We start from the raw sequence: 16,093 nt of genomic DNA on the forward strand, positions 1-16,093 counted from the left end.
CTGCTATAAAGTTGGCCGTTTTAACATGGGACTGAGATTCTGCTCTCTTTTGGAGCCTGTCCCTAGTGGCCAATCGATGAATTGCAGTTTAAGTCACTTCTGTATTGGCTTCAAGAGAAACTGGGGAAGGTTGCTGCTTGATATAGCCAAAATAATCGTATAGCCTGTATTTCTCTGGCATGTGTAGATAGCCATAGAGAACCTGTCTACACAGACGAAAGCCCTATCTAAGTGAAGTACGGTTTGTGTCAAGCCATTCATTTTGACCCAATATACTTCAAATGAATTCGAAGAACGAACTCATGCGATGCCATGTTGAAAAAAATCAGGCCAAAATGAAGTTCGTTTGGAGTTTGTTTTTAATGTACTTCCATTTGGTGCATTAGTGTGATAAAAAATAAAAATATGAAAAAACGACATGAGATTATTTTATTATGTTCATGAAAAGGGTCGAATATGTGATAAATTAGTGGTTTCTTTGTTTTAGAAAAGCAACTAGAGAGCAAATTATCCGAAGGTACATGGACAGCAGCCCTAACATTGTTCATATTTGCCTGTTCAGGCACAAAGGTCATGTTTTAGTGGCCTTCGTTTTCACTGCGGGCGGAAAAAAAACAAACATTCATCTGCATCCTGTGGTGCTGAACATGAACAGTAATGCACACTCTTCATAAATAAATAAATAAATGCATAATCTAGCCTATGCTTTTCCTTTAAGTTTATGATTAAAAATGAAAATGTGAATGAAAACAATAGCTTTTAAATGTGTTATCATTAAAATATGAAAATTAAAATGATGGGTAATAATAGATTATGACAGAATTTTGACGACCCTGGACCATGCAAAAGTCTAACACAAACTCTGTGTTATGCTTACCTGATAAATTAAAGCACTGTTTACTTCATTTGTATCTTTGTTCTGTAGTATCTTATTTTTGTTTCTTATTTAGTAACTTAGGTTTTATTTAACTAAATTTCTTATAGATTTAGTCGACTATAACTAGACTAAAACTAAAACAATTCAGATGACTGAAATATCACTAAAACTAAATGGCATTTCAGTCAAAAGACTATGAATAAAGCTAAATCAAATTTTGCTGTCAATAAAACTTTTAATTATAACTGATTTTCTTGTAAAGCAAGATCTCTGTGAACTGGAATCAAATCAAATCAAATCAAATCAAATCAAATCAAATAAAAAAATAATTATTTTTTTCTTTAAAAGATCCTGCATATATGTACATTTTCCATTCATGTGTGAGTCCGGTCTCTATGTCCATAAAAGTTAAATGTGTTTTTACAAACATAGGGACAAGTCAGTTTTTATTTTCTGTGGTTATCAACAGCATGCCAACTGTCATCAGAGCTTGAACCCCAAACACTCCTTTAACTTCAGAATTCCCTTTTACACGTGCAAGTAAAAGAAATCTAAATAATTCTCTTTTTCAAACAAGACTGTTACTTAATCAATACTAAATGCTAAATGAGCATCTGAAGGGCTGTGAATGCACTTCTATAGTCAGTCTCTGACAATGAAGATATATCGAGCTTTGCATGCAGACTTAAATTTCCTCACTACAAAAAATATGGTGGTGTTTTCATTCAACTGTCCTTGAGGACACCTGGACGTGTTCAAGTCCAGCTTGCAGACATTTGGGACAACTGCAGAACGCGGCTGACACTAATCCATTTAATTCAGTGTAACCTCTCCAAGATAATTTCCTGCAATGAAAATGCATGACCAGATGCTGACATAATACTCATAATCAGAAGCTTACAACATAATAACAACAACAAAAAAGGGAAGACATGAATTTGTCTTTGGGTTGTAAAGTTTAGTCTCTAAATCAAATTAAAATTTGTATTAAATATAAACAAATATACAGTATGTTTTTTGGTTTATACTTTCATAGCTGAACAGTAAGCTGACACTTTCAACATAAACTACTTTACTTTAAAAAAAAATAACTGAAGTGTTTTTATGCTAAAGTAATTTCTCCTGTTTCTCTCTGACATCAACTATATGTACAACAAACTAGTTTGTTTATCATTGTAATAATACATTTAAATATTAGGATAATAACAGTTTGCCATTTCAAGCAGCATACCACACTGTTTTTATATAGCTAAAATAACTGGAAGTGGATGACACTGGAAGCCTTGCACATTCAAGTTACCAAGTTATTCAATGGCCAAATATATCTCTTACGTTAAATATAAGGTGAAAGGTCTTTGATGGAAAGAAAGCACACTTCAACATGGAGAGACTTGAACAATGAACAAAAATGAGTCAGTCCATGCAAACTGAACAAGAATAATTTGTTCAAATACTGAATTGCTCAAGAACGAAAAACCACAACTGTTCGGTCACAATGTCAATTTGACAACCTGGAAGGCTAATTCACCAATGTGAATTTTGAAACTTATGAAGATGTATTTTAGACAAAGAGGAAGGGCTGGAATCCCATTTGGTGTCACTAGTGCTGAAATTATCTATAAATCCTATAAAATATATAACATTTGTTTGCAAGAGAGATAGAATGAGAAGGTGGCACATGGTCACAGGCAGATGACATGTCTATTACAGTGCTTACATATAAAGGGTACTTACTTTCAAAAGAGACGTTTTGGCAGGCATACCGGTTTTGGCATCATCATCTGCTATCCCATCATCTGTCAACACACAAACAAAGAGTAATGTCAGAACGTGCACAAATGCACATGCATGCACATCAATCAATGTGCCTGAAGTTAACTTTACTCATACTGCACACAATATCAGATGTACTGAGTGAAGTCATGATCCAAGAAGGATCATTTCACAGTTTGTTTTGGTTTTGATATTTAATAGAAAAATAACACACACACACACACACACACACAAACAAACACACACACACAAACAAACACAAACAAACACACACACACACACACACACACACACACACACACACACACACACACACACACACACACACACACACACTAATGCTCTTCTATAAACTCTTATTGTCAAGAACTTCTCTTGACATTGACCCACTGTGTGAACTCTAAAAGAAATTACCATACAAGAACCACCTGTTCAGTGAGAGCATGATACGATGGGTATAGGGTTGGGTATCTGTGACGAGCAGGGCGGGTGAGAGCCGTGAGGGAACAGCGCGAGGCCGGTGACACGAGTGATAATGAGCATCACCTGCGAGGCGTGCCGGCCTCGAGTCTCTCACGGAGGAGCTCCGGAGGCATAAAAGGAGGAGCGACGTCAGTGAAGGACGAGAGAGGACCAGGCCTGGACTTTATTTTATGTTTTATTATGTTTGTGTGGCCGGCAGACCCTCGCGGACGTCTGCCGGCATTACTTTCATTTTGTTCTTTGTTTATTTTGAGATTAAAGTTTTGTTGAATGTTCGCTGGTTCCCGCCTCCTTCTTCCCGTATATACGAACTGTGTTACATTGGTGCCGAAACCCGGGAGGAAGGAGGGACATGCTGTCAGAGAGCCCTCGCTGCTGAGGGGGATCGCGGTGCTGCGGAGTTCGGGCAGCGCGGGAGTGAAGACCGCGAGAGGCTGCCCGAGGCGGTGGTACTGGAGCCTTGTGAAAGGTGGGACGGAGACCCGGATGCTGTGCTTCTGGGATGAGATGGGGTGGCAGCCGTCCAGAAGGGAGCGGAGGAGTCGCCGCCGTCCGCTGTGGGCCGGAGCCTGCTGCCGTCCGCCATTAAGGGGAGGAGCAGGGGACGGGGGACTTGCTGCCGGCTGCCCTCAGCCAGAGGAGCCATCGCCGGCTGCCAGGAGGCGGTTGAGGATCGGGCCGTCCACCGAGCGTCCAGTGCCACCGCATGTGGCACCGCGAGGAAAAGCCTCTCGGCAGGCTGAGGACCGAGCGGCAGTGTGTCTGGGAACCGGACCCAGAATTTTTTCTCTTTCTTTTTCCTCTCTCCCCTCTCTTGTCCTGTCGCTCCCCTTGCTTCCGTCTCCTTTCTCTCGTTTCGTCTGTCCTTACCCCCAGGTGCTGCGGCCAGCGAGACAGGCCCCGGGGAAGGGAAGTAAGCGCAGTCGCGGGAGTACCCCCCGGCCTGCGAGGGGCGTTGGGGGTATGTGACGAGCAGGGCGGGCGAGAGCCGTGAGGGAACGGCGCGAGACCGGTGACGCGAGTGATAATGAGCATCACCTGCGAGGCGTGCCGGCCTCGAGTCTCTCAAGGAGGAGCTCCGGAGGCATAAAAGGAGGAGCGACGTCAGTGAAGGACGAGAGAGGACCAGGCCTGGACTTTTTTTATGTTTTATTATGTTTGTGTGGCCGGCAGACGTCCGCGAGGGTCTGCCAGCATTACTTTCATTTTGTTCTTTGTTTATTTTGAGATTAAAGTTTTGTTGAATGTTCGCCAGTTCCCGCCTCCTTCTTCCCACATCTACTAACCGTGTTACAGTATCATTTGAATTTTAGCAATTCCGATTCTGATTCTGCTTATTGGTTCCAAGTCTTATCAATTCCAACTTTAGATTCTAATACAGTAAAAACAATGTCTAGGTCAAACATTTAGTTATCAAATGTATTTATTCTAGGTCTCTTTTTACAAAACATTTCATTGCAGCTAAAAACCATGAACAAAAATCAGCAGCTTACAGAAAAAAAAAAATCAGCAGCCTAAAGAACACTACACAAGGAACTTTTGCCTATGGCTAACCTAACTAATATAAAATTTAAAACATGATTAAGGACAAGTACACAGTATTGTACTTGTCCTTAATATGGACAACAGTGTCAGTAGTGCATATTTACATATATGACTTAACATTTGAAGCATATTGTATGTGTTATACACAGCGAAACTAGCATGTATTTGACCAAAACTCTATACTGTATCTATATAGTGGTAAATGTATACAATAGCACTTGTAAACTGGCTTTAATAAGATTTCCACAAGAAATAGGCAAGAATATACCTGGTGTCCTCCATGATTCCTATTCTTTCTGACAACAAAGAACTTGAAAGCGACAAGCTCATAATAATTCAGAAGTGGGAAGTAGGCCCTTTCTGATAGCATGTGAAAGCAGCACAATATAGCTACTGATAAATATTTGTTTTCTCTCAACTATTTACCTTCACTTAGAGACAAAACCAACTATGTTTACGAGGATGCTCGCCAAATCTTTCATTGATGCCAATCTTTCATTTTTGATACCACTCTTTTATTTGAAGGCCATGTTACTAGCATCTGTAAAACTGCATTCTTCCATCTGAAAAATATATCTAAACTACGACATATGCTCTCAATGAAAAATGCAAAACAGACAGTTCATGCGTTTATGACCTCAAGGCTAGACTACTGTAACGCTCTACTGTGTGGTTGTTCTGCTCGCTTGATAAATAAACTACGGCTCGTACAAAATGCAGCAGCTAGAGTTCTTACTAGAAACAGGAAGTATGACCATATTAGCCCAGTTCTGTCATCACTGCATTGGCTTCCTGTTAAACATCGTATAGATTTTAAAATCTTGCTAATTACTTACAAAGCACTAAATGGTTTATCTCCTCAGTACCTAAGTGAGCTCTTAATACATTATAGTCCTTCACGTTTATTGCGATCTCAGAATTCAGGCCTGATAATAACTAGAATATCAAAATCAACTGCAGGTGGTAGATCCTTCTCCTATTTGGCACCTAAACTCTGGAACAATCTTCCTAGCATTGTTCGGGAAGCAGACACTGTCAGTTTGAATCTAGACTAAAAACAACAGACCGTCCATACCGGCGTGATGAAGCCTGGTTTCTCCCAAGGTTTTTTTTTTCTTTTTTTTTCTCCATATTAACACCTATTTGCCACTTGTTTGCCACCTGATGGAGTTTAGGTTCCTTGCCGCTGTCGCCTTTGGCTTGCTTAGTTGGGGACACTTGACATTTGATATTCAGTAGTATTCTTGACATTTATTCAACAGTGCTTCTGATCTGCCTGCATTGACACTATTATTTAAGAGCTGCTGTGCAGCCAAATTATGTACCAGTTATCAATGTAAAGCTGCTTTGACACAATCTGCATTGTAAAAAGCGCTATATAAATAAAGGTGACTTGACTTGACAAAGCAGGCATGTCGACATAATTTTGTGTATCTGTCCGTCAAGCGCAAGACACAAAAGAGAACTCAGTTCAGTATTCACACATCCAAAGCACACACAAAGAAAGCTGACTCTCATGTAGTGTGCGAATGCTGAAATGGGAACTGTCACCTCTTCTTGTGCTTGAATGTTTTAAAATTGCTTGAATGTTTACATTGGCAAGACTGAAAAAAATATGAAAACGATACATTTCATGATGATGCTATGATGACTGTTATTATCAACTGCTGAACATGCCCTGTTCATGTGAACACACAACTGCTTTGTCTATATCTTTTCTCTGCAACTCTGCATCAAGCAAAAAAGACCTGGTCTATCTGAAATGTGCTCACAGAAATAGATAAGGGGAATCGAAATTTTAATTTTATAACAAGTATCCGATTCCACTGCCTCATAAGATGCAGTATGGACCACTGCATTTTATGAGGTAGTGGCAGAAACATGAGGATGGTATGGCTTTATTATAGTGCAGCGGATATACAATGTCATGTTCTGAATATATCAACATTTGTATTGCAAACCCCTCCATGCTGCTGCTGTTGTTGTTGTTTTTGCTGTATTGCTACCAATGCAACATCACTGTTATAGACACCAATGCAGATATTCCGGAAAACGAAACAGCGGCATGGGAAACACAAATCGGATCTGAACAGTTGCGATACACAATGTGGACAGTCAAAAATTTTAGATCAGATCCAATTGAATACACAAATAATCAGATTTGGACTGACAGTGTGAATGTAACCATATACACAGGGGTGCACATAACCTTTTTGGTCTGGTTCTCAAGGGAGGACCTGGACATGTTGCTTGGTACTCACACTTTACTCAACACTTATCCTAAAAGCTGTCCACATCACTTTCCTCCTGACTGCTCTCCTCGCTATATTCGTCTCGAACATGGTAAATGATGATAATGATTTTATTTTATTTTATTTTACTAACATTAATGACACAGACAACAGTAAGAATATTAGGCTGCTGTCACTTTAAGAAGGAAAGCACGGATCGAAAAACTGACACATCCAGTTTCTTTCTCAACTGTTCACTTATCACATAACCGAGAGAATACTTGCTGAGACTAGTATTTTGACATAATTTTGTGTATGTGTCTGTTCAAGCACAAGTAAATGCAGAAGAGGAATTAAAGGTGCCCTAGAACTTTTTTTTTAAAAGATGTAATATAAGTTTAAGGTGTCCCCTGAATGTGTCTGTGAAGTTTTAGCTCAAAATACCCCACAGATTTTTTTTTAATTCATTTTTTTAATTGCCTATTTTGGGGCATCATTAACTATGCACCGATATATAGGTTGCAGCCCCTTTAATTCTCGTGCTCCCCCTCCCCCGGAGCTCGCGCTTGCCTTGAACAGCATAAACACAGTTTACACAGATAATATAACCCTCAAAATGGATCTTTACAAGATGTTCGTCATGCATGCTGCTTGCATACATCGGATCATGTAAGTATAATATTTATTTGGATGTATTACATTTGATTCTGAATGAGTTTGAGGCTATAATGCGTGGATAAAGCTAACATTACACACTGTTGGAGAGATTTATAAAAGAATGAAGTTGTGTTTATGCATTATACAGACTGCAAGTATTTAAAAATGAAAATAGTGACGGCTCTCGTCTCCGTGAATACAGTAAGAAACGATGGTAACTTTAACAACAATTAAACAGTACATTAGCAACATTTAGAAAGACAATTCACAAATATCACTAAAAATATCATGTTATCATGGATCATGTCAGTTATTATTGCTCCATCTGCCATTTTTAGGGCCCGAGCACCGATGGTGTGAGGACCCTATTGGAATTGCTCAGCCAATTATTCTTCTTCTCCAAAATGAATCGCATTTTTGAGGGCCTAAACGTTCTCAAAAACTCATGAAACTTTGCACATGCATCAAAAGTGGTGAAAATTTACATCTGATATGGGTTTCAGAATTAGGTGTGGCAAAATGGCTTGATAGCGCCACCTACAAAATTTCAATTAAGCGCCCTTCGTGCTACGTTTCACGTACAGTTATGAAATTTGGTACACACATCTAACAGCCCAATACCTACAAAAAGTGAAATCTGGAGTGAAATCTGAAAACCAACAGGAAGTCAGATATTTTGAATTTTCTTTGCAAAATTTGTGCAGTTTTTGCCATTTTTGTTGTACTTTAACAAACTCCTCCTAGAGCTTTAATCAGATCAACATCATATTTGGTCAGTCTAATCTAAAGGCCTTTGAGACGTTAAATTGCAAAGATCTAGAATTTTCACTGAAGGGCATGTCCGTGGCGACATGACAAAGTCTGATGTTTCGCCATGAAAGAGGAAGCTGTTGTAACTCAGGCATACTATGTCTGATCTGCCCCAAACTTCACATGAGTGATAAAAGTCCTGGCCTAAAGACATCTATATGACAATATTCAGTGAGCCATGGCGCCACCTGCTGGCAACAGGAAATGGAATGCTTTACACTGTAATTCACTACCAGATTCACATTTCTTTATGCCACGAAGTACCAAAAATGCTAGAAACACGTTAAATCATGTAACACTTGGCTGAGTGCTAATGTATGCGATTAACGGCACGAAAGAAACATAAAGTTGTTGCAACTCAGCCCGGGTGCGAGGGCCCTTTCATCGCTGCTTGCAGCTTTAATTCACTATTGTTCTTGCTTGCTTGCCTAGTCTGATGATTCAGCTGTGCACATCCAGACGTTCTGCCCTTGTGTAATGCCTCGATCATGGGCTGGCATATGCAAATATTGGGGGTTACGTAACCGTTGGTTTTATGTTGAGATTCGCCTGTTCTTCGGAGGTCTTTTAAACAAATGAGATTAATATAAGGAGGAGGAAACAATGGAGTTTGAAACTCAGTGTATGTCTTTTCCATGTACTGAACTCTTGTTATTCAACTATGCCAATATAAATTCAATATTTAATTCTAGGGCACCTTTAATTTGGTGTTCGAGCGCTGTCTGTCGCTCTCTCTGCGGGCGCATGATGCTGTGCACACAGATAACAGCTCGCTAGTCCCGATTTTCGCCTCTTTTTCCACTTTTAAAATCATTTGAATGTGTTAATTGGCGAGAAAAAACACGTCCAAATGATAAACTTTCACTCTATGATGGTTAAATTTAGCAGTTAATCCACGAATCACATGCATGCCGGACCATTGGACCTTATCCGTATGGATCACGGATTAACTATGATCCGTTGCACACTTAATAATTAAAGAACACACTTAACATCATGATTGCTATCTTACCAGAGATGGAGAAAAATCCTACTCCAGTAAGTAAACGTGTCCCTGTGAACCAGTCCTCAAAAATGTTGGTACTCAAAAGCGCTTCCCTCCATGTTTTCGGGTGCACATCGTTTATTTTTTACCGTGCATGAGGACCTGCATACCACTTATGTGTATCCCTGCATATACATACACACACTTGCACACATACAGAAACATACACATGCACAGAAAATTCTTGTGAACACTGTCCCGTGACTTAATAAAATAATGTTGCATTTGAAAAGCTACTCGACATTTCACAGTATCAAGGGAGTAATGTCGCTGTTTTTGAAGCAGTTAAACTTACAGATTCTCTAGTAGTAGAGACGCTTCTGCCGGACACTGTTGAGATGCACAGATAAGGTAATTCACACACATTTAATCAATATTTATTTTTATAAAGTGTTCTGAAAACAATGGTGGTGCAGTATATTTTGATGGTTGCGTTAATTGTTTTGACAGTGTTTAACGGTCTTAAAAATGTAATCTACATATCAAGGAATAAATCTTGAATGTATTTACTTGTTTCTTCATAAACCTGACTAATGAAATTACTATGTGCCAGTGAAACTATGCCAAATGTCCTTGCTTTGTAATTCAGTAAATTCCTCCTCTTGTCATTCCAATTCAACATCCTGTGGGGTGTGGCCAGTTGTAAATGAGTGTACATCATTTCAAACATTTTTCAAATGTACCATTCATTTCATCAAGGTTTAACTTAAACTTCAACTCAACAATAGAAGAATAGGCTACAGTTCACATTTAAGTTGTAAATTATGCCCAACCCTGATGAGCACACGTGTTGTCATACTGCCTGAACTACTGCGTCACAACCAGAGGAAAATGATGTTTCTGTTCCTAGCCTAAAACCTTTATGGAGTTTATTTATTTTCATGCCTGTTCAGTAAACTGTTTAACAAAACATAATATTGGGAGGCGTATTTTACATCACAGTAGTAAAGGCCAAAAATACCAACAGTATTTTACAGACCTTGACGAAGCAATAAAAACCTGAGTGGTGCATTTCTCATAAGTGCAGTTTTATGTTTACATGATGTCTCTGTGTGTGTGTGTGTGTGTGTGTGTGTGTGTGTGTGTGTGTGTGTGTGTGTGTGTGTGTGTGTGTGTGTGTGTGTGTGTGTGCATTCATTCAGTCACTTTGCTCTTTTACAGCCCTCTCCAACAGTGTCAATGGACATCAGTGTTTTTAAGCAAGGGCAAGCTTGAAATGGGCCATGTTGTTTAGCTATTGTTCCATAATTGGGGCCATTTATCAAACACAATCTAAGAAACTCTATATCTATTCCTTTATCTCTTTCTTCCCCTTAGTTGTTTTCTGTTGATGAAAATGTGTGTACCACCAATATGTGCATCTCTGAGTGGATACTTTATTATTTATATTTCCTGTTGTGTATATTTGCTCTCTGTGCAGTGTGTAAGTGTCTAAAGGAGGTAGCACACCGGACGCGCCACATCTCGGACAACTCACAGGTATTGCACACCGGCCGTGCACATTATACGCACAAGCTCAATTTTGAATCGACTCCTGATAGAAGAGCTGCACGGTAGGTGAGTTTTATGTCGACGGGGAAATGTTACATATGCCTATGCTTTAATATTTCGCACTGAGGTTAACGTACATGGAAAAATGACAAAACAGAGCAAAGTGAAAGAAAAGGCTATGTTTATTATACATTTTTACACTTTATTCAAGCTGTTAAACTAAGAATGTAAAACTAATGTATCTTGCAGCACAGGGTGAAGTCAGTATGTACATTAACGACGATTTGAGAGAAATATAATATAAATGTAATACAAAATGTATATGGTGCTCTGTGGCGCGGCAGGATTTTGAACAACTTCCTAAGTCGTTGCTGGGCGCAGCGGACAGGCGCCGAATGTCGATGCCGGTGCGCGTACACTCATAGAAAACAACGCGTTTAAAGACGCGTCCGGTGTGCGACCCCCTTAAGTGTGCAGTGATATATTTTGTGTCTTATTTTATAGTCCAGTATAAAGATTTATGAATGATTTAAATTAAGAGGCAGCTGTTGAAACTTTTGTCAGTTTCACCTCCCTGTTTTTGACACGGGTTGATTTTACATTAAAATGCCAGCTGACTCCACAAAAATGTCCAACTCCTCCAGAGGCGTCAATGATGTGGACAAATCCTAAAACCTGCTGAGTTCACACATTCAAATGAATGACCTGATTGCAAAATACTTTACAGCAGATCAGAGAGGAAAGCCATAGAATACAGCACACAGAAACTGATCAATCAAACCAACCAACCCATAAAACAGGGATACTCAAATTACGTGGCTTGGGGGCCACTTTCAGACCTGGCAAAATGAATCATACTTAATGTGGCTTAAAAATGTGTCTGTTCTTACATATAGCTGTGGTTGTTGGTTACTGCACATTTGAATCACCTTGTACATTAATGCAGTCATAAGTCATATTGTGAGTGCAAAAAGACCCTATTTACTTTACTACATATTCCTGGTCTTAATGTGAATGATTCATTCACACGCGTTATACTCTGAATACACCACGAAAGCCAATAATTTATTGTGATACTATTTACAATAACCAATAAAAGGTTAACAATAACAAAATTAACAATGTATTCCATGTTGTGTTAAAAAAAAATGTAAACACTAAAAATAAAATGTTTTAAAAGCTATTGGTGAATTTAGCCGTCAAAATATAAGAGAAAGTATAAAAAAATAATGAGACTGCAAAAGATAATATTTATCAGTGTTATTAAATTATTAGTATTAATAAATATTAAAAGTAATCTAAGTGTAAAAATAAGCAGAAAAGAGCAAGTACAATTAAATATCCAATATCAGCTGATATACACTACCGCTCAAGACTGGGGTCGGTAAGATTTTTTTTTAAAGAAATTAATACTGATTATCATTCAGCAAGGACACACCATAGTTTCCACAAAAAAATCTTAATATAATATTATATAATATATAATATTATATTTTATGATAATAAAATCTCAGGTTTGAATATTAAAAATGAAAAATGTTTAAGCATAAAAAAAGAATCAACATATTAGAATGATTTCTGAGAAATCACATGATACCAAAGACCGGAATCAAGACTGCTGAAAATTCAGCTTTGCTAACTGTCACAGAAACGGTCTCTGTGGCTCCCTCTGATCGCCACCTGAGGGTGCCGTCACCAGAATACTGACTGTTCTCTGACCTACAAATCCCACACCACGTACCTGGGCTGATTACCCACCACATGTTGTGCATTATCTGGACTATTTAAGACTCCATTACCCCATCATGCTTTGCGAAGTCTTGTTTTGCAGAGCATACATTTCTGAGTGTTTACCCTGTCTATCGATATCCTGTGTTTGACCTTGGACTGCCTACTCACTCTGATTCCTGTCTGCCGCCTGCCTTGTTTATCACTGCCTGTCTCACGGATTACCCTGTTCAGCCTGCCGCCTGCCCTGACTATCTGCCTGGTATTGTTATTGATTTCTGCCTGCGTTACACCTGTTGCTGTTGTCTGACCATTGCCTGTACAACTACGATTGTTAATAAAGCTGCATATGGATCTCCCCGAGTCTGCTGCCTCGTTACACTAACACAGAAATAAATTACATTTGAAAATATATTAAAATTGAAATTCATTATTGTAATTTAACAATTTGTATTTTGTACAATTTTAATTTGACATTTGTAAAAATATTTCAGAATATTACTATTTTATTGCATTTTTGATCAAATAAATGCAGCCTATGATCATAATAGACTTCTTTCATAAATAAACAAAAAATTTTTGAAAGGTAGTGTATGTCTAATAATTTCTTGTAACAATTAAAAAAAAAATATTACTGAGATCAAATAATAACAGGTAACAATGTGATGCAGATATATTGTGCATCCTTAATTTATTGTATTTGACCAGCTAACTAACATCATCCATATTGTAAACAAGTGACAAGACAAAACTAAAATTCTTCCAAAAGAAACGAGACGTCTAAACTGCAAACAAATGACACATAACAAAATCAAATGTGACTCAACATACTAGAAATCATACAGTGTAGACAAATGTGTTAAACTCACTTTCCTAAAAAATAAATAAATAAAAAATCCAGATTGTGGTGTACAGGCCACTCGGGGTCTGGGTCTACTCAGTGGACCAGAAGGGCTGTATATATGTGCACATCTGTGTATGAGGCTGTTTGTGAGTTTCACTAGATTTTCTCCAGCTGTATGTGAGTACATCACTGTATCTCTGCTCTTTTAAAAGGGGAGAGTGTGGAACAATTGAGGCAAGAGAAAGGAACTTTGTGTTTCAAAAAGGGGCTCATTGAAGCCAATGAAAGGAAAAAAGACTTACCCTGTGGCTTCTGGGCTTCCTCTGCTTCCAGTGGACTGTGTGTGAGAGAGAGAAAGGCAAAGACTAATGAGTTTATGAATTAATATATGGCAAGGAAACAAAAGATGACACAGCTTCACCTGAAACCCTACTCCCAACTTTGCCGCTCTTCACGGCATTTCTATTGCCCTGCTTAAGGCAGATAAGAATGGGAACTTGGTGCTAGATAAAAGCATGAGAAAGAACACATTACACGTGATTAGCGCTGCAAAGACTAACAACACGCCAATCTAGTACTTATACCCCCGGTTTCAAAGACAAAATAAGTCCCGGACTAAAATGCATGTTTGAGCTGTTTTAACTGAAAGCTTCTTTATATAAATTAATCACCGTTTAAATAACAGATTATTTTCATCCTACTAAGAGAAACAATGTGAAGTTGATCGCAGTCATTGGTTTGATTTACTCTGACACATAGACAAAGACCATCTGACTGTACATGAATCATTACATATCAGATCAGGCGTTAGAGTTAACACAGTTACTTACATGTTGTTGCATTACTGTCGAGTCCATATCGTAAAAGTCTGTTTACAAAGCCTGCACCGAAATACACCGATCGATTTACCAAAGAATCAACAGTGAATTTGAGAATGCAAATAAATAAAGCTAAACTGAGATTCTCATTGTGTAATGTGAACATTACTTTGAAAGGTAATGTTATTCTTGTCCTGTATCGCTATTCTCTCCTCATCATTTCACTAACATACCACTAGGCGGGACTAACATTGCAATGATGAAATAGGCGTTGATTTCTTCTGCGTTGATTTCTATTTCTATGTTTCACATTTCTATGACAGGCACATTCCAGGATCAGTCGTTCAATAGGCATGGTGTCAATAAAAGCTTTTATTGGCGTAACAAGGAAGTTTTTTGTTCTGAATCTTACAGGATATTCTTATAGTACGATGACCTCTTATATCAAAAGCTCAAGGAAAAGTTGATTACTCAATTCATGACCCTTTAAATGTCCTAATTAAACTAAGGCCTAATCCTGGCTTAATCTAAACCCTGTCTATGAAACCAGACCGTAAGGTCATTCTAATTTTCTTTACAGTCATGCATGTATCATGGCTATCATGGCACTTCCATATTTAGATAATTAAATCGGTGAAAAACAAATAAATTGGAGAACAGCACCTATCTGAGATGAGATCATGAGTTTTGTGCCTTTTAAACCAATGTTTGAAGTAAATTTAAAGTGGTGAAAAAGGAGTTGAGGTGCAGGCATCATTACTAAGTTTAATTATTCCCAAGTATGGATTGAACACAGCGCAAGATGCAACAATTACAATGCAACTACTGTATAATATTATGGTTAAATAAGTGTTAAATAATTTCTTATTTCTTGGGCTTCACTTTTTGACTTTCTCTGTGTCTTGAGATTTTTCCATTGTGCAGCTCATGTACCTACCTAGACAAAACAAGTAGTAGTCGTCCTTGGACACACCGACACTCTCACACACAACCAGAAGTTGAAGACACACACACATTTACGCACATACATTTCTTATTTGTTATTATATTTCTTGAAATGCCATACATGGTAAGGTTTGATTCTTAAGTCGCATGATTGGATGCTCAAGCCATCCTGGAGATTGTTGTTTGACCTATGTCTATAAATATGTCCCTTCTTCCTGAATAAATCTGAGCAAATGCTTTGTACCACACAGATCTGTGTCTGTGTGGCAAGGGGGCATGGTTCAGCGAGGTCTGCAGCGGGAGAAGCGTCAGGAGAGACGCGGTCTGTGGGTGAATTAGGTGCAAATAACAAACACCTGTCTCTTGTTTCAGTAATTGGCGTGGAGAGAATATAAAACACCAGGAGAAACAGGAGCGAGCGAGAGAGAGAAGGACTGGCTGCTGTACTCCCCCGACGCTTTTGGAAAGCAGAGATTTCTTTGATGATTGTTTTTGTGCTGGTTTGCACCCATGTTTATTTATTATTTCTTATTTTTGTGTTAATAAAAGCAGCCAGTAGTCAAAGCCGACCCTGTCCTCTTCCTTCCTGAGTAAAAGAACATTATTACAGTCTGCTTGGTCATTCTCCCAAGGCCTCGCGCTGCTGCTGCCACACATCACAGGGGTTGAGGCGCCTGTTTCTTAACTGATGACTGGAATTACAAATATTCTACAGTTTGGGGGCTCGTCCGGGATATTCCCAAGAAACACGGGACTGGGGGACTGAGAGGTCATCCTTCATTCACAGGTAAGTTGTTTTTAAATAATTTCCTGTGGTGTTAGGATTGATTGAACTCATCCCATAAT

General features: G+C 38.6%; 1 protein-coding gene across 6 annotated transcripts in view; it reads right to left on the reverse strand.

The window, feature by feature from the left end:
- svild (supervillin d) overlaps positions 1-16,093 on the reverse strand; it is a 168,725-nt gene that overhangs the window by 72,839 nt on the left and 79,793 nt on the right. For all 6 annotated transcript variants that reach the window (XR_010892630.1, XM_067368975.1, XM_067368972.1 and 3 more), the window contains exons 3-4: positions 13,787-13,821; positions 2,612-2,673 (exon numbers count right to left, since the gene is read on the reverse strand). Coding sequence is in view for 5 of the 6 variants with exons in the window: in XM_067368975.1 (XP_067225076.1) it covers positions 2,612-2,673; positions 13,787-13,821 (97 nt within the window). In the remaining variant the exon portion in view is untranslated. The remainder of the gene's footprint in view (positions 1-2,611; positions 2,674-13,786; positions 13,822-16,093) is intronic.

This window comes from Chanodichthys erythropterus, chromosome 19, assembly GCF_024489055.1.
Source record: "Chanodichthys erythropterus isolate Z2021 chromosome 19, ASM2448905v1, whole genome shotgun sequence".
NCBI classification, from domain to species: domain Eukaryota; kingdom Metazoa; phylum Chordata; class Actinopteri; order Cypriniformes; family Xenocyprididae; genus Chanodichthys; species Chanodichthys erythropterus.